At 42.2% G+C, this 19,600-nt stretch overlaps 1 protein-coding gene across 1 annotated transcript in view; it reads left to right on the top strand.

Annotated features, from left to right (window-relative positions):
* THBS4 (thrombospondin 4) overlaps positions 1 to 19,600 on the top strand; it is a 39,406-nt gene extending 19,806 nt beyond the window's left edge. Inside the window, exons 8-22 of the mRNA XM_074533545.1 lie at positions 751 to 888; positions 1,485 to 1,562; positions 4,837 to 4,989; positions 6,345 to 6,449; positions 6,671 to 6,778; positions 8,224 to 8,383; positions 9,082 to 9,200; positions 10,063 to 10,115; positions 12,167 to 12,360; positions 12,649 to 12,827; positions 14,230 to 14,278; positions 14,376 to 14,572; positions 15,079 to 15,251; positions 17,334 to 17,473; positions 19,373 to 19,600. Of these exons, the coding sequence (XP_074389646.1) occupies positions 751 to 888; positions 1,485 to 1,562; positions 4,837 to 4,989; positions 6,345 to 6,449; positions 6,671 to 6,778; positions 8,224 to 8,383; positions 9,082 to 9,200; positions 10,063 to 10,115; positions 12,167 to 12,360; positions 12,649 to 12,827; positions 14,230 to 14,278; positions 14,376 to 14,572; positions 15,079 to 15,251; positions 17,334 to 17,473; positions 19,373 to 19,434 (1,908 nt within the window). The 3' untranslated portion in view covers positions 19,435 to 19,600. The remainder of the gene's footprint in view (positions 1 to 750; positions 889 to 1,484; positions 1,563 to 4,836; positions 4,990 to 6,344; positions 6,450 to 6,670; positions 6,779 to 8,223; positions 8,384 to 9,081; positions 9,201 to 10,062; positions 10,116 to 12,166; positions 12,361 to 12,648; positions 12,828 to 14,229; positions 14,279 to 14,375; positions 14,573 to 15,078; positions 15,252 to 17,333; positions 17,474 to 19,372) is intronic.

The following is a 19,600-nucleotide window of genomic DNA, read 5'->3' as shown; positions in this document are numbered from 1 at the left end:
TTGAACCCTGTGCAGCAGGATGGCATGTTGATGGTTTTGGTACTTTTATAAACATTACCTAGCAGCTAGTTGGTGATGTTGGAAAGGCAGTAATGTGGGATGTGTTTCCCACATTGGCACCCACAAGACCAGTGAAATCGGTCACAGCTGTTTTGAAAAACTGCATGAAGCAATGAAGTGAATGGTGCCTTCAGGCCAAGGGTGATTTTGTGGACATGTGATATTTTGGGAGAAGATCCAAGGATTGTCTGTGAGCCTCCAGTCTAAAAATGTGTGGATGCCACTGACACATTCCTGCTCATCTGGCTTATGTTTGGATTCCTTCCTTGGCTATGAGATTTGTCCAAATAGAAATGAAGGAAAATGCTTCTGCCACTTCTGTGTGTACAAAACACATTAGAAGGGGTGTTTGGAGGCTTGGAGTTATGTGGCTTTCCTAATATTGTGGTCTTCAGCCTCCAAGGGATCTGAATCTTCCTAGCTAAAAGAAGGATTCAGGATGAGAGTTTAGGACATCTACTACAGGCTGTAATGGAAGGTTGCAAATAATATTTAAATTACAGAGATAGCTGAAGACTTACTGAGGTCAGAGATACCTGCAGAGACGGTTTCCCCTCTAGGCCCTCTCTGAACAGAGGACATACAGATGTTGAATGTATCATTGCCTTTGGTGAGAGGTCTGTACTCACAGTCAAGAGTTTGGATGTTAGTGAAGCACGAACATGTGCTTGGTTCATTTTTTCTTTGCAGTGTCGTTACAACCCTTGCTTCCCTGGTGTGCGATGTGTGAACACTGCTCCAGGTTTCCGCTGTGAGACCTGTCCTCCAGGATACACGGGACAAGCTGTGCAAGGGATAGGACTCAGCTATGCCAAGAGCAATAAGCAGGTGAGTGGTAGCACCTCCACAGCAACCTCCATTGCAAGGTGCTGGTTTTATATTCGTGGTGCATCTGTATTGAATGGTATTTATTTTTCAGTTGTTCCACAATTGCCTTATGCTGTTAGGCAGAGCTCAGGGTGTTTCAGTTAGAGATCTGAATTGTGTTTGCATAGCTTTAATGGGAGTATTAACAATCTAATTCTCTTGACTGGCATAGAGACAAGAAAAAATGTCGTCATCTTTGTAAGTATCTCTGATCAGCCTCAGGGGGTTCTGTAAACTGGCTTTGAACTAAAAAGAAAATTATTTAAAAGGCCTATTTTACAGCAATATTTTTGCATATTTCTGTAAGCACCCTAGAATGGGAACACAGTTTTTGTGTAAACTATTCTGTATGAACCAGAGCACATCCTAAAGTTGAAATTTTCTGTTTCTTTAGGGCTTGGAAAATTAGCCTATGGATAATGTCAGTGACATTCTGACAGCAGTTTCAGCAGAGGCTACATCTCTTTTCTAGTCTTAAACTTTGGTGTTGTTTCTTCAGTCTTTGATCTCAATAAATTTACTTAATTTTATTATTTCTGGATTTGGTTTATTGCTAGGTCTGCTTAGATATTGATGAATGTCAGAATGGAGGACATGGACTCTGTGTTCCAAATTCCCATTGCATAAACACTTTGGTAAGCATCTTTTCATTTATGCCTTTAAAAAAATCAATTGTTTTAAAATACCATGAGACTAGGATTGGATTTATGGGTCTGATGAAAGACCAATTAATAATGCAAATTTTTTTCTTCTTATAAATCAAAGAAGCCTTTTCTCTTTTCCTAGCTAATAATAAAAAAATCAATATTTGATTTGTCATGAACACATTCATCTGAATTGTATCCTTATCACTTTCCCTGAAGAGCAGGAGCTCTTCTCTCCATACCATCCAGCGATGTGTGTTTATGGGTACGTTGTTGCAAAAATGCTCCTCTGAAAGATTGAACCTTTGCTTCCCTTATCTCCTGCCTCCTGAGAACTGTGGCAACAAGCTGTTCCCCTGGGTGCTCTCTTTATAGGAGTTATGCACAGAATAACAGCTATCCCTCTAAATAAATGGAAACAAAGAGAGCTGCAATTGGTACAAGGTTAATGCCATATGTATTAAACCCAGGAGTGCAAGTATAGGAGAAGTAAAAATGGTTTGAAAGATGTTAGGATCCGATAAGAAGAGCATACGACCACTTTAATTCTATGAAGCAAGCTGGACATAGAATTACATGATCCTATATTCATTTATGATAGAAAAGACCCTTAAGGCCAAGTCCAACTCTTAACACAGCACTGACAATCCTGCCACTACAAGTGTTACATCCACACCTATTTTGAACACTTTCAAGAATAGTGAGTCTACCACTCTGCTGGGCAGCCTGTTTCAATGCTTGATAATTCTTTGTGAAAATAAATTCTTGCTACTATTCAATCTTAATTCTGCTGAACTGAGAGGGCCTGGAGATCTGAGGCTGTTTCTTCTTGTCCTGTCACTTCTTACCTGGGAGAAAAAACCTGAACACTACTCACCCATCTATTGTGTCCTTTCTGGTACTTGTAGAGTGATAAGGTTCCCCCAAGGCTCCTTTTCTCAGGCTAAATACCCCCAGCTCCCTCAGCCTCTCCTCAGAGGACTTGTCCTCCAGACCCTTCACCAGTTTTGTTGCCCTTCTCTGGACTCATTCCAGCACCTCAGTGTCTTTCTTGTAGTGAAGAGCCCAAAGCTGAACACAGCACTGGAGGTGCAGCCTCAGCAGGGCCCAGCACAGGGGGACAATCCCTGCCCTGGCCCTGCTGGCCACAGCATTGCTGATCCAGGCCAGGATGCCATTGGCCTTCTTGGCCCCCTGGGCACAGCCTGGCTCATGTGCAGCTGCTGTCACCAGCACCCCCAGCTCCTTTCCAGCCACTCTGCCCCAGCCTGTGGAGCTGCCTTGTGGAACAGCAGTGGTGACTGAACATCTGGATGAGCACTGAACTGGACTGAAGACTGGACTGAACAGCTGGATGTAACTCTGCTCAGCACCACTCTCTGGGCCTGGCTATCCAGACATTTTTCAGCTCATGAATAGTACACCTGCCCAAGCCAACAGCTGCTGCCCTGGGGGATTGCTGTGGGAAATGGTGTCAGAGGCTCATTCACTGAGCAGGTCACTCTGTTACAGAACAAGCAGGACCCAAATTTCATAAATCTGTGCTGGCTTGGCCTGATTCCCTGGTTGTCCTGGACATGCCACAGGGTTTCTTCATAGCAGGAGAAAAGTTAAAAGTATCCTTCAGGTGTAGGGGTGGTCCTTTCTGCAGCAAGGCATCATTGAGGCTGCCATTTGTGTTCAGTGTTATTTTTCCTTGAGAACAAGCTTGTTTTCGTAAGGCTGCTTTCACTGTTCAGTGTGTTTGTATCTTTTTTTTAATATCTAGAACATTCACTGTCACATTTTGTATCTTACTGCATGACTAGACATGGAGCTTCTTTGGGAAGCCATTGGGCCCTGTCAGCAGAGGGCAGGCCCAAGTGTCCTGCCGTCCGTCCGAACAGAGCAGTGTGGGGTTCCTAATCCTGTATCCCTTCAGAAACAGTCTGGTCTGGAAATGCCACCTAAGAGGCTATTTTAATGCATACCAGAGCTTGATATAGGACAGAATATACCAAGCAAATTCAGCAGACTCCAGAATATACTACCCTGGCGTCCATTAGGATGAAGTGCATAGGCTGGTGTGTTTTAAATAAGCCATACCATTTGTATCAACCAAGGATTATTTTACTCTTCAGTCATCTGTTTATTTTCATCTTCATCCTGAAAGTATGCAGACAGAATAGAGTTAAATTTGTAACAAAATTAGGAATGGGGATAAAAGATAATGCCCATCTGAGCAGTAAGTAGATTTCTCTGTAATGGTGGACTACGACAGTCCTGACAGTTCTTCCAACAGACTTTGTACACGAAGAGTGAAGTTGTACGAAGCAGCTCAGTTGCACCAATGGTTGGATGCACATGTTTGTCTGAGATCCGCCCATTTCTGTCCCTTGACATGTCAAAAGATAATCATTCTCCACAAGATAAAAAGATTGTGCTCAATTAACTTTTATGTCTTAAGTTACAGATCTACAGGAATGTGAGACAGGAATGGTTTGGATGCCTAAAGAAGATCTCGCTTTATCTGCATTTATCTGTTTATATCTCATATACATATGAGGATTAACTCATATGGGGATTAACTCACCACCTAATGAGATTCCTTGGCTTAGCTCTTTTGTATCTGTTAACACAAGAGAGTAATACATATGAAATACATATGCATGTGTCATGGTAAACCATAGCAAAAACTTTCATGGATGTTCTTATTGCAGTGTAAATGAGGATCGCTGTGTCTTCAGATACAGAATTATTTTCTGAAGAAGAAGATTTGGATCAAATTGGCTTAAAAACATTTTAGCTTAAAAATAAAACCGGACAAAGATATGATGAACTTTCTTATCTCTCTTTGATTAAAATTTGGCCCCAGTTGATAGACTGATAGGTGTGCTTTACAGTGAAATAAGATCATCCCCTGATGATTAATCAGCTGATGCTTCAAGTTTTGCACAAAGTTTCAGCCACTTGGAAGAAGTGCAGGGTGATGCTGGCAATGACAAGGCATCATGAAGAAGCTTTTGCTGCTACATGACTTTTCTCTGGCTTAACAAAACTGGTCTAAACAGACAAGAGTTGAGTATGTTTTCCAGCATGCACTCTGGGAGCCAAATATCATTTTCCTGTAGAAAATTAAGTTTGTTTACAGTACAAGAGGCCTCAATGGATGAAAAACTACACTTGCACAGCATAAACAGTATGACTTGAATCTTGCTCTTGTGCTTGCTTTAAAAAGGAAAAAAGTACAATTAAAAGGCTGGCTAATGGCTTCTTGTTCTTACAGGGGTCTTACCACTGTGGGCAGTGCAAACCAGGATATACAGGGGACCAAACCAGGGGATGCCAGGCTGAACGGAGCTGTAGGAATCGAGCCCTCAATCCATGCAGTATCCATGCCCGTTGTATTGAGGAGAGAAGAGGAGAGGTGACATGTATTGTGAGTTCATTAATTCATGCATTTTACAGTGAAATCCAACCATTTTTAGGCTGGAAATGAGAACGGCTTTGTGGTCATTTTGTACAGTTGGATGTTTTACTAATTATGGCACACTGGCTAGCTGTGAAAACTGGCTTGCAATTGTTTTGTTCTTGCCACATGTCTGTAAAGCAGCCATATTAATGTATCATATTCACTGTGCCTGTGTAATTAGATCTTTAGGAATCACTTTTGTAGACTTTGTGTAGTCCCCTCAGAAATGACTGTCAAGTGTCACTCTAGAGAAGACATCATAAGGACAAATTCCTCTCCTGGTGCTCAGCTACATAGCTGTGAGTAAGGATCCTCTCTGCCTTGCCAACGTGTCTGTATTTGCTGGCTGGTAGATGATGTTTTCTAAAGTGAGAGGACAGATTCCAGGCACAGGAAGGCTGTACGAGGCTGACCAGCCAAGGGGGCAGAGGAGCACAAGTAGCTAATGAACTTTCACTGTAAAGAGTATACTGAAGTATATTACTTAGTTTTTCCATCTTGCAATGTAAAGCAAGAGACTAATCCTGTGTCCTAAATTTGGGCACAGAGCATGCTTTTGCTAGCACTTGCTTTGGTCTCATTTTTAAGTGCATCTGTTTCAAAGATAAGTAATAGGATATTTTAAGTCCATGCTGTAATGGGAAGATGCCTAGATACTTGTAGTGGGCAAGTCCTGGTTTTAAGGGAAGGTCAGATTTTGACATGCAATTCTTAGCATACGTCTTCGACACAAATGATGTGTTGGTTTGAAACAGTAATAATTTAAAATTGCCTAGGAGAAACTTGTGTGCAGATGCATTTGTTTTGCGGATGCAAACTTAGTAATTGCCAATAGAGTTTTCTCTTAAAACTTCCTCTAGTTGCAGATGTGTACTTGAGGTAGTGAACAAAACAGTCATCTCATCTAACCATGTGTCCCATGCCCAGATGCTAGGTGCAGACTCTACCTAGTTGTTCTAGTTGTCTACCTAGTTGCTCTTTTCTTTTACTCAACCTGCCAGTGAGGAGCCAAAATTAATTCCTGGCCAGTGTCTATAAGAAATCTTATAGACAGCTCCCACTGAAATCATTAGGTGTGACAGGTACACATTCCAGTTAACATCAAGTTGTAGCTCTTTCTAGCAATGTCTGGATACACCGTAGCATCTCTCAATGTGGAAAGAAAACCTTTGTTTCAAAGGTTTCTGTTTCTCATTGTACTTCAGTGTCTGGCCATGACTTCGATATAGTGTTTTCAAGACTGGTGTGAGTTTTCCTTTTTGAATATTTCTACAGTGACTCATTAACCTTTTGATAGTACTGCTATGATGTTTTATTGATAGTGTGGCATTGGCTGGGCTGGTGATGGTTATATTTGTGGAAAAGATGTTGACATTGATGGCTACCCTAATGAAGAACTCTCATGCTCTGCTGAAAACTGCAGAAAGGTAAGAAATGCTTTCTTAATTCTGTAATAATTCAGAGCATGAAAGGATAAAGAGGAAGACTATAAGAAATATGACTCAGTGTATTCATCTTTTATTCAGGTGATTGAATTCTATTTAATGTGGTGATTAATTTTTAATAATTAGTAATAGAAAAAATTCAAATTATGAAGGCATCCAGTTTACCTCTTGTCTTTATCAGACTTGTCTCCTTTTCTGTCTAGGACAATTGCAGATTTGTCCCAAACTCTGGACAAGAAGATGCTGATGGTGATGGGATTGGAGATGCCTGTGATGACGATGCAGATGGAGATGGCATTCCCAATGAGCAGGTGCTGTGTATAGATCAGGATGCAGGGGTCTGTGCCACAGAAGGATTTCCCACTGCTGCAGTGGGAAGTGGCTCTGAAATCTGACTCACTGCTGTTTGCCAGAGATTGTTACATACCCGTCACTGTCAGTGGCCCCTTAAATTCTTTTATATAATGCTCATTCTTATAAGATTTAAACCACAAAGCCTTAAATCCCACATTTGTATCTTCTGTTACTAACTTTTGTCATTTAATTATAGAGCTTTTGGTATAGAGCTTGTGTCTTTCTGTCACACTCTCCCACAACATGACTTCAGGAACATTCTTGCATTAACATCTTTCTATTTAAAGAGCAGGTTGACCTGACAACACATTTCATCAGGGATCCAAAACCCACATAAATGAATGTGTGTCTTGCCAATAACTTGAAAAGCTTTGGATCGTGTCCGCAAAGCAGAAGAGGTTTCTGCGTGGGTACACGCGGCAGAATATATTAGAGGACACATCAGATTGGAAAAGCCGTTTTATTTTCACCCTGTATTCTTACAAGCCAACCGTTGTTCTATATTGAGATCATTGGCTGATACTGCTCAATGTGCTCGCAAGCCAACAAGAATGTGTTATCCAGAGTACAAATGTCCACCTGGAGCTAGGGCACACCAGCAGTCATAGAGGGTCTGGGACAGACTAGCAGTCACAGAGGGTCTTTCTCAGGCTGTTTTGCCACAGAGTTCCACACTAAATTCTGCTAGTTTAAATCAACTAGTTTTATTAATGTTTTAAAACTAAAAAATTAAATCCTCGTACAACTGTAAGTCTATTTGCAGGTTCAGCACCTTCATAATAAAGTAATTCCTATATTGTTTCTATTAGTCTTCTCTATGGGCAATGGGGATGAGGTCATGAATGTGCTGGATAGGTGTAGAAATTTTATACCACTTTGACATAAAGTTTTCTCCGTATACCTCCTGGTGGACTTTAAAAGTCAATAGCAGCTTTCTTGCAACAAGCCCACCAAAACCAAACAAAAACTGATGCCTTTTTGCATCAAGAAGTTCTTTCCCCATTTTCCAGCTAGTCTGTACCAGAAGGGGGCAATGGCCTTTCACTGAGAGCGTCTGCAAAGCTTGTCAGAGTCTCTGAACAGCAGCTTTTGAGAAGAACCACGTGAGAAAACTCGGGTTCCTCACCATGCACCCATGCAAAATGAGAATCAGAAATCAAGTTATAAGTACAGCATTATGGTGCTGGGTGTTTGTCATTAGGGTTCCCACAGTGTGGTTCAAAGCAGAGCTTTGAGGGAGCAAGTGAAATCTGATCCAGAGCTAATATTGACATAAAATGTCAAAACTGCTCACACTTTTTTTTTTTAGAAGTAGAAATAAATACAAGAGTTTTATTAATCAACTGAAGTAGAAATTAAAGATTCATGGCCAGACTGAAGTCTGATTCTGTGTCTTTTGCAGGATAACTGTGTCTTGGTTCCTAATGTTAACCAGAGAAACAGTGACCAAGATATCTTTGGAGATGCTTGTGACAACTGCCGTAATGTCCTGAATAATGACCAGAGGGACACAGATGGTGATGGGAAAGGAGATGCATGTGATGATGACATGGATGGAGATGGTGGGTGATTTTTTACTTTCGGCTTCTCTGATATCATTCAGATTTTCCCAGAGTGTGCTGCACGTTAGGAGATTTCATGTCACCAGCTGTAACACAGTCTTTCTTCATGAAACTTTTGGCTTTAATCCTTTTAATTTAGTTAATACATATCTTAGCCTGCATTGGAAGCACTGTACACTGTAACAGAGAAGCCAAGCCATCTTTCATATAGAAGTTAAGGTTGTTGATCATTCAGCATTTCATTAAAGGTACAAACTTTCCAGGGCGTCCAGTGACTGCCAGTCACTGGTACCCAGAGCTACATAACATACTATTTTCATTGCTGTAGGAGGCTTGAAAGAAGTGAAAAACTCACACCTCTTCAAATATAATTTAAAAAGTGGAATGTCCCGTCCTGCAAGTTGTGATACAGGAACAGGATAAGAATTAATTGTGTGTAATTAAAGGGTGTGATGGGGTGGACAGCTGTTCTTTAGAGAGATGTTCCTAACTACTACTAAATGAGTGATGCACACATAAGGAAGATTAACTTATGTGCAGACTTATAATTTCATTGCAGGAATTACATGTTTTTTAAAAATTGCATTTCATTAAGTAGTTGCTCAAAAGGAATAGTATCTTTACTGTTTTAATGTTTATATTGTCCAGTGTGGACAAATATGGAAATTGTCTCTAACACACAATCCGCTTTACTCTAGGTGTTAAGAACCTTTTGGATAATTGCCAGAGGATCCCCAATGAAGACCAGGAGGACAGAGATAATGACGGTGTTGGTGATGCCTGTGACAGCTGCCCTACAATCAGCAACCCAAACCAGGTTAGCAGGCAGAAGGAAAAACTGTTCTTGTTTAGGGACAAGGACTGCTGAGGCCTAAAAAGGTGCAAGAGAATGAAGCAACCCATGCAGCCATAGTGTTTGTATTTTAATAATAAAGTGTATTTTCTGGATAATATAATATATAGTATATATTTAGGTATTCAGGAGAGTTTTACAGACTTGCTGACTCTCCTGATGTGAAAAGGGGGAGCTAGCAGTTGTACTCTCACCATTTGGGATGTTGTTAGGACCTCTGTCCAGCATGTATCTTCTACACTCATGCTCTGAAATGGGCTCCAGTCCCACAGAGTTCTGTGCCAGATTCCACACAGGGCTGTGATTTAGTTATCCTTGATATTTCTTTAATCAGGACAAAAATCCTGGTGTCCTTATTTACCAAAACTTTCTCCTAGTGCTCCTAGGTGAGAAGTCACCGTAACTTTTCATGTGTAGGAATTCTGATTTCACCCCCTGTGACTAATGAAAAATGTTGGAAACCATAGAGAAACATAGTAGATTTTTAAAGATGGTTAAGATATAAACCTTGGCTAGAAATGAGAATTACTTCTTCTCAGTAGCAGAGGAATCTTGCTTGAGCTCTTCAATTAAGTTTAACTGTGTTTATTCACTGTCTTTTTTCTTTAATAAAACTGAATTTTTGGTTAGATGCATGATGCAAGAGAGAAAATACATTCTGGATGATGCAAGAGAGAAAATGCATGATGGATGATGCAAGAGAGAAAATGCATGTCTTTTCATGCATTTACTTTAGTTGTATTTGATTTGGTTGTGTTTTGATTTAATTGTGCAAATAGATGCTTTTGACAGCTGATACTGGAACTTTCTCTGTTCTCTTTTGCAGTCGGACGTCGACAATGACCTGGTTGGAGATTCCTGTGATACCAATCAGGACAGGTATGCTGTGAGGGAGGCTAGTCCTGAGCTGAAGCATGCTGCTGATTCCTGGAGAGCTGTAATCCCTCAGGCTAGCCTGGATTTAATTGCTGAGAGATGTTATTTCAAGAACAGTGTTAGTATTTATTAGCCTTGTTTGTTCCCTCTCCTGTGGTAGTACACTTAGAGTGCCTTCACCCTTGTAGCCATTCACAGGCTTCCTCTGAGTTCTGTGGAAGTGATGTTCAAGCAGTTCTCTGGCTGTAAAACCCAGAGCACTGCTCAGAGCTTCTTAGTGAGAAATTGCCTCTCTTTTTTTGCATTGTTTTTCATTCCTCTTTTATTTCTCTGCTTCCTTAGCAGAAATTTCACGGTTAAGGGCTCTATTTATTTCCTTAAGAACCTAGTGTTGCAGAAACAAAATTCTGTTGTCAAGTGTAAAACACTGCAGAGCAGCCACTTTGCTTTAGCACAGCAAGACTGGCAAGGATCCTCTGTCTATGGCTTTCATATGCCTTTGGCATTCACAGAACCACATCCCATGACAAATTGCATCACTTCTCTGGAAGCAGCTTCTGCATAACCACCTTAAGGGATGGCAGGTTCTCCCATGTGCACCTTACCTACAGCAAGAGGCAAGGAAAATGATAAATCCTGTGCTGTCACAGGATTTCATCAGCCACAGACAGCTGCAGGGTTTCACCCCAGGGCCGTTGGTGGGTGCTACTGTCTGTGAAGGGACCTGCAGAGATCCCTGTGTAGGGATCATTCCCAGTCTTGGGCCAGCAGCTGCCAAGGCCATCAGCATTTTACTCTTAAGTTGATAAGTCTTTGTTCTTCTTCCTGTTTTAAAAAAATGCTTTCCACCCCCATAAACTTCACTAACGTGTGTGAAGCATTTCCTGTGTGAAACATGCTTAACCTTGCATACACATGGATGGTGCTTATTGCATTTTATCTCAGTGTTGTGAGATGTTCCTAACTACTTGCATACACATGGATGGTGCTTATTGCATTTTATCTCAGTGTTGTGCAAACATTGGTTACTCTGACCTAAAACTAAAGCACATTTCTTAAGCAGGAGAGGTATTTGAGAATATTCCTACCTATAAGCCATAGCACTATTTTAATTTGGCTGCAGGTAATTTCTGCTCCACCTGTGCTAACAAGAAGCTATTGAGGGAAAGCATGCCTGCTAATTGCTAGAAAGCAATTTGGTTTTGGTGTGCGTACAAAACACACCATACTTCAAGCAGTTTTTCTTCAGGGATACATTTAACAGTTGGGATAGGAAAGTTATGTAGCCACCCCATAACTTCTTGAACCCTCTTCTGTAGTGTATGTCCCTGTGCCTTCCCTGTAACCGGCTGATGCAGCCATGGCCCGGAAGGAGCTACAGACTCTTTCCTCTGTTTCTTACTGTATGTGCCTCCTGCAGGATGCAATAATTTAGTTTAGAAAACATCTTCAAGGCCATTGAGTCCAAGCACTAACATGGCAGTTAGTCCACCACATGACAAGTCCACCACAAAAAACTTGTTGTGGAGGAGGGTGAGAACAGTGCTTGTATTTAAATAAGTCTGATTTCAGGTGCTCATGTAGAGTCTCTCCTAAAGCTTCATTCCCACTTACACCTGTATGTTCATGAGCACCAAGGCACATGTCCACATAAGACAAGGGACACAAGGTGTCCAGCTCTTATTTATAAAAATAAGCCTTACATGCCCTTCAGGAGTGGATGTTGATTGGAGTCTTAGGCTCCAGTATGTTTCCCACACCGTGTAAGGCTTATTTTTATTTTCTGTGAGTATTTTTTTAGGTCCTGGCTTGGAGCGTTTTTTAGTTCCTGGCTCCTTTGCTTTCCTGCCGCCTTATCTTATCTGAGTCTCTTTGTTCCTGCTCTCCTTGCAGTTCAGCCACCTGAGCAACGACAGGTTGTGTTGCCCACTGGTCTGCTTCCAGCTCCAGAGCTGCCCCTGGTGTGTTTTCCCCTCAGGCGTCCGTGCTGTTCCCTGTGCAGAGGCAGCAGCTGATGCTGACATACCATTTCTTTTTTGTTTCTGTGCTTGCAGCGACGGTGATGGGCACCAGGACAGCACAGACAACTGCCCTACTGTTATCAACAGCTCCCAGCTGGACACAGATAAGGACGGGCTGGGTGATGAGTGTGATGAGGATGATGACAATGATGGCATTCCTGATCTCTTGTCCCCGGGCCCTGACAACTGCAGGCTGGTCCCCAACCCGGGGCAGGAAGATGATAATGGTAATATGGGCCTTAAGGAGCCACTTTGATTCTCAGGCACTGCATTCATCTCCAGATGAGTGCACCAGCATGCAACACTGCCATTACCAATGCATACATTCATCCCAGGAACAACAGCAGCACTCAGGCTACTGATTTGGCCCTATAGCCAAAACAGGGCACTCTCTCAGGCACTACAGCCAGCAGGGCTGACCCTCTGCCTGCTTCTTGGACACCCTAATCCTGTGGCTGGGGCAGTGTGACTACTTGCTGTACCACAAATCTCCTTTGCTTCTCTTATGCATTCAGGTGATGGAGTTGGTGATGTCTGTGAATCTGATTTTGACCAGGATACAGTGATTGATCGGATTGATGTGTGCCCTGAGAATGCAGAGATCACCTTGACAGACTTCAGGGCCTATCAGACAGTGGTGTTGGACCCAGAGGGAGATGCACAGATTGATCCCAACTGGGTGGTTCTGAACCAGGTAAAAATACACTTGGTCTTTGTTACCTGTCTGAGAAAGATCATTTGAAAACCGCAACACAATTAGCTCTGTAGTTGCTGGACCTCTGGCAGACGTGAAAAGTGGAAGGTGTTGGTTAGTGGAATATTTTCAGGAGTAATAATAAAGGAATTTTCCTTTTGATAGCCTTCAAGCTATCAAAATTGATGCTCCTAATACTCTAAAACAGCTACATGCTGGCCAACTTATTCTGGGTGGATTTCACTGCTGCCTGAAGGCAGACGTGTTACCCTGTTGAAATATTTCTGTAACAAACAAGTTTCACTAATCCTTCCATAATTTAAAGGTCTGATGTGCTAAATAACAGAGCATTTCATAGAATGATAGAATGGTTTGGGTTGGAAGAGACCTCAAAGCTCATCACATTCCAACCCCAACGTGCCATGAGCAGGGACACACATCACTTAACCAGGTTTCTGAGAGCTCGAGCCAGCCTTGAACACTTACAGGTTTGGAGCATCTCTGGGCAATGTGTTCCAGTGCTCACAACCCTGACAGTAAAAATGTTTTCCCTCATACTTAATCTAAACCTACTTGCACTTTGAATCCATTGTCCCTTGTCCTGTCTCTGCATGCTCTTGGTAAAATAAGATCTTTCTCCATCTTTCTGGTAGGCTCCCTTCAAGTACTGGAAGGCCACAGTTAGATCACCCCAAAGCCTTCTCTTTTCCAGGCTGAAAAACCCCAGTTATCTCAGCCTATCTTCATAGGAGATAGGTGCTGCATCCTTCTTCTGGTCATCTTTGTGGCTCCCTCTGGACTTGCTCCAACAGATCCCTGTCCCTGCGCTGGACCCCGGAGCACTCCAGTACTCCTAGATGGAGTCCAGTAACTTATTTACACTAACAAATTTTAGCCTTCCAGGAGGCTAATGTGTTATGAGTCACAGGGAACATGCAGTTTTTTCCTAATGCAAAACTCTCTGCCAAGCCAGCTGGGATGTACACGTCTTCCTTAACACAGTCCTGGCAGTCAGTTTAATCCTGAACTCTGTGATCCAACTGTATGAGCTAAGCCTAGGAAAAGTGCTCTTCCTCCCACAACCCTCTTCCCCTGCACCCCAGTTTTGGCCAGATTCAGATTTCCAGAAGACTGTGGTAGGGAAAGAAAGTATCAAAATACCAGTATGTAAAGTATCAAAATACCAGCACTAGAAGAGGTAACAAATCATTACCGACTCAGGCTGTGCAAGCAGCTGAAACATTACTATTTGATTATAGTTCTCACTTATTTTAGTTCAAAGCTAAGATATGTTGTGAGCAAACAAAAGAGAGGGATGAAGGAGGTGCTTGAGGGAGACCAGAAAAGGCTTAGCCAATCCAGCTTACCACACATGCTAACCACCCTGAATTTACCCTTACAGGGGATGGAAATTGTACAGACTATGAACAGTGATCCTGGTCTTGCTGTTGGTATGTAGTGTCTTCTGAGATTCAAGTTTTCCAGCAGAAAATGCTGAATATGAAGGTGTGTTCTGCAGAATTGTTTTTAACTTGTGTGTACTCTCAGGTTACACAGCTTTTAACGGCGTTGACTTTGAGGGCACTTTTCACGTGAACACAGTGACAGATGACGACTATGCTGGCTTTATTTTTGGTTATCAAGACAGCTCCAGCTTTTATGTGGTAATGTGGAAACAGACGGAACAGACGTACTGGCAAGCGACTCCCTTCCGAGCTGTTGCAGAGCCCGGCATTCAGCTGAAGGTACTGGTGGCGGCTCCTGGCTAAGGACACAGGGCACACTGCAGCCTGGCTGTGCCATCCTGCCGTGTGCTGGCCACGGGCTAGGTCATCATGCCCTGTATAAGCCAAGCCACTGCACTGCACGTCAGCTCTGCTGCCCCACTGCTGTTCTCTGTTGTTGGCAACTGCTGCCCAAATAGCTAAGTCAGGCAGCTGTCACACAGCCCTTTTAAGGGCACTGGTTTTTAAGGAACTTAACCTTGCCTTTCTGATCAGCTGGACCATTTAGTCTCTGCAGTGATTGTGCTCTGACCCTGACTGGTCCGATTGCCTCATTTTCTTTTGTCCAGGTACCCAGCTGGTTGCTTTGTCCATGTAGGCAGTGGCTGTGGCTGTAGAACAGAAGTTAGGGGCCTGTTAGTAGTGGAGTGGATGCTTCTGCAGACCTGCTCCTCACTAAAAAAAAATCTTGGCTCCTGAAAGTGACTTTTCTCTGTGGTCAGTGTTGGAAAATTGTATTTTTGCAGGCTGTGAAATCCAAGACAGGTCCAGGCGAGCACCTCCGCAACTCCCTCTGGCACACAGGGGACACCAACGATCAGGTCAGGCTGCTGTGGAAGGACCCCCGAAATGTAGGGTGGAAAGACAAAGTCTCCTATCGCTGGTTCTTGCAGCACAGACCTCAGATTGGTTATATCAGGTAAGAGAGGAAAGGATAGATGAGGTGAGTACAGATACTGTAATTTCTCAACACCTGACTCAGATGATAACCTGAGAATTTGTACTATGTCTGGGCTTTGTACTGATGAAGCCTAATAACAAATTAGACTTCTGGAATTCAGCCTGCAGCTCTTTTCCTGGACAATTCCAAGTTAAACCTCTTTGTATGGACCGCCTGTCTCTTTTAACTGAGCTCTTTTCTGGCTTTAATACCTTGTTTTCCAAGCTACTGCTGGCCACTAATCTGAAAAGCAATATATTTCAAATTTTCTTAATTTTGATATATTAGAGTTTTTTTGTTGGAATTGGGATAGTGCATTTATATATTCTAGGATAACAGAATAAAAGTTGTCCACTTAGAAGTTGTGATTCTAACTAAAAAGTCATTATCCTCATGTGATAGATTTGACATTACTCAGAAAGTTTGTAAAAGCTCTGTAATGTGTGTTTTATATTCTTATTTTGGTGGTTTTGGGGAAAAAATAGTTAATAATATTAAAAAATCACCATTCAGGTGATTTTTTTCTGCAACATCCAGCAGAGAAATCAGCAGGAATTGCATTTGTAGATCAAGGCTGATGTTAAAATGCAAAAAACTAACTGCCCTGGCATGATGAGCTCAGGTCTTTCAACCCTAAAATAGAACAGAAATATGGGTAAGTCAGCTTTTCTACAAGAAAATCACCACCCTGCAGTTGAGATGCAGTAACTTGATGGTGTAATTATTCCACTTTTCTAGTGCAGAGCATCATCTTCAGTGGCAATTGCAGTGAGCATGATTGACTTTTACACTAAAATGGATTAGCAACATTTATACCATCAGTTATTGTGCCCCAGCCACAGGGCAGTAGCGAATTGATCTCAAGCGGCAACTTACATTTAGACCAAGACGTGAGTGAAGCTGCTGCAGGAGCAAACATCTCCTATGGCTGCAGTCTCTCTGACCAGCCTAAGTATTGCTCCCTGTACCTGGGAAAGGTAGCACAGTCAAAGAATCCTTTAAAACTAGAGGCAGCCAGGCCTAAAGTGAGCCTCTTGTCAGCTCTCAGTCTCCTCGTGCTGTGCTCTGGTTAGGGCAGATGCCACAGACCACTGTGTGTCTAGCAAAGGTTTTCCGAGGCTTCAAGGCAGTCATTTGAGCCAGCCTCTCCCATGGAAATTTGCAAACTACAAATTCTATTCATTGTACAGATACTTTTGGACTGACTCAGCAAATGAGTAAATAAAATCAGAAACATACCAGGATTTGGGGTTTTTTCCGTATTTTGTGAAAAGTCACAGGAACTTTCATTCCTTTCACCATTTGCTCTTTTCTTGTATGCAGAAATGTATCAGCAGTATCCTTATCCAAAACAGGGCCCTCCAGGCTCATCATCCTCCAGGTCATTTACCCTGTATCCCATAGGCTAAGGACTTGATGTGGGCAGTGCTGCAACAAAATCCCAGCTGGCTCCACTGTGGTCTGCTCGAGCCCCCAGTATAGAGCACACTGGGAAACTGGTGGGAGCAGCTTTCACAGGGCTATTTGGGAATTTGCTGATGCATTTTCTAACAAGAAGGTGCTAGATCAGCAAAACAGTTCCTGGAGTTAATCATATCCACATTTTTAAAGAAATCTCACAAACAAGTTTAACATCCCAATGGTTTGTTTGGAACTTTTCCTATTACAAAAAAAAAAAAAAAAAAGTTCAATTTCAAACTACGCAAGACAATATCCATCTAGTCTTCTTCTGATCTAGTCTGGTTCTCCTATCACTACTGACTGTGGAAAATTTCAAGAGCTAAAGCACTCAGCTGGACTGACTACAGGAAAAAAAAACATTCCAGAGTTTTTTTAGGATATGTAGAAACCCCTCAAAAAACCCTCCCTTGTCTGGCTCTTGCCAGCATGCAGCATTGCTCCAGTTCCCACTCTACACAAGAGTTACCTTAATTCTTTCTTCCCCCTGGGCTGGATGGGAGGGATAGCATGTCCAAGAATAGTCTCCATGGATAACATTACTTTCAGGAATGTTGCAGCCTTAGAAATGACCTAATAGAGCTTCTGTTTTCTGTCATTAAGGGCAAGATTTTATGAAGGCTCTGACCTAGTGGCAGACTCTGGTGTAACTATAGACACCACGATGCGTGGAGGACGGCTTGGAGTTTTCTGCTTCTCTCAGGAAAACATTATTTGGTCCAACCTGAAGTATCGCTGCAATGGTAATGTTGCTCTTAGGCCATTTTAGCTAACAACTAGCATGTGACAATGAAGAACCAGTAGTAAGGCTGTTGCATTAAGCCATTTAGCATTCTTTCCTTTTACAAGTTACTCACAGCTGTGAAATGCCTCCCCTGACACCAGCAGCACACTGCAGCCCAGCCAGACAGGACCTAACAACACCTCACAGCTGCTCCTCCCAGGGCAGTCACTCTGCTACAGAGAATGGGCCATCTGAGGGGCACAGTTGTCATCACAGAATTAGGAATGTTACATAAAACCAACTGACTGAGAGCTGTACACACACAATAAACACAGCGATGCCATAATGTATGAAGATGCCTTGAGCTTTGAATACAAGGTGAAATACACCTGGAGAGTCAGTGAGCTCAGGCATCAGGCATCACTGTCACTTGTGTACTTGCTGGCTGGTCCTGTGGCGGGGCAGACAAGGTCATAAGATGCCTCTCCTCCCATGTAGGAATGCCTTTGTTTTTGTGGGAGTGTGCTGGCTCAGTTCTCTTGGGGCAAGAGCCTTTTAAGAGGCTCTAGTCCTGATCATCAACTACACAAAATAACTCAAACTTTCATCACTCACATAGAGTCTGATCATTCCAGCAGCAGTTCAGATAACTTGAACTAGGGCTGAAGGGGCTGCCCCTCTTCCTCTCATCATCCATACCCCGTCTTTGGAAAATAATCTACTAGCCAAGTTGGAATAGTTTCCTTGTCTGCTTTCTGTGGCCCTGAGAAGCCCAGTCCAGAACTGCAGGGGACAAGGCCACTCTGTGGCATGTAATGCTGATGGACTCTGGTACTTGGACACTTAGCACACCTAGGCTGGCTCGTGGAGATCACAGTTAAACAGGGAACTTCTAGACGGTAGTGCATACAAATAAAAATTTCTTGGTAATTTTTCAACTGTATTGTAGTTTCCCAAAAAGCATGTATCAAAGCTGCCACTGAGTCACACTTAAATGGCAGTGAGCAGGCAAGTGGCATTACTGCAAGAGCTACATAAAATGAAACCCACTCAAAAGAACTCTGAAGTCCCACAGTATCTCTGTTCTCATATCAGAGAAGTTCCTACATTATGCAGAAAAGGCTTGAAATTCCTTTCAAGCCTTTTAAAGGTGTTCAACAAAAAACAAAGGACTTACCCCCTTTTCCTATATACTCTGTGTTTACATACATGTTATTTTTTTGGGGTTTAGAGCTACCTCTCCTGCATCAGGGTGGAAATAATCAGAGTGAAGTTGAGGTCGTGCAATTGAGCTTTGTTGCTGTGGCTTCATTGCTGGCTGCAGCTTTAACTCTGTGGTTGCTCTGTCGCTCTCCAGATAAAATGTTGTGGGATCTGGTAAAGGCAGACTGCAAATAACGCTTCAAACAGAACTGTAGCTGCTCTTATGACATTGATCCATCTCTAGCAACCTTGTCCAAGTCTCAAGTCTTTATGCCAGTTGCTGTTGGTCCTGGGGTTAATGCTTTTTGTCCCTTCTTGTGGCCTCGGAAACCATCACATCCAAGCTGAATTAGGATACATGAGAAATAGAGATTCTGATGCTACAAATGTGTCTGGCATGCAGAGCAAGACAAGTATATCTCTTGCCTTTCTGGTCAGTGTTCATTGATAAAAATTTAAGAGTGCTAGCCACAAAGTCTTCAGAGATATGTAATTTAAAGATTGACAGTACTCTTTTTTGTGGACTGCAGCACTCACTGTCTTGTTAGCCTCTTTCTCAGTGGTATACAGATTAAAAATGAAAATATTTCCTATTCACTATTAATGTGGAAACAAAAGAGAAGCATGTTACCTAAAAAGAGACTAGGTGGGTAATTTAAATGCTCCTTAATTTTGTCAGAAGAGACTAAACTTTTGCGTATTTTCCTGTTTTCAGACACCATCCCAGAGGACTTTCAAGAATTTCAAGCGCAGCAATTTGGTGTTGGGGATATTTAAAAAGTAAAAGCAAACTAACATTGCTATTGCAAACAGTAAAACAATATATTTTAAATCCTTATATGATTTTTGTTGTCAGAATGCACACCGCAGCTTTGTTCTCATTGATGTGACTATGTCAGACTTTTTTTTTGTAAAAAAGTGAAAATAAAAAGGAGACAAAATA

The sequence above is a fragment of the Zonotrichia albicollis genome, chromosome Z (assembly GCF_047830755.1).
Source record: "Zonotrichia albicollis isolate bZonAlb1 chromosome Z, bZonAlb1.hap1, whole genome shotgun sequence".
In the NCBI taxonomy this organism is placed as follows: Eukaryota; Metazoa; Chordata; class Aves; order Passeriformes; family Passerellidae; genus Zonotrichia; species Zonotrichia albicollis.
This window is presented reverse-complemented; position numbering and strand designations above follow the sequence as displayed.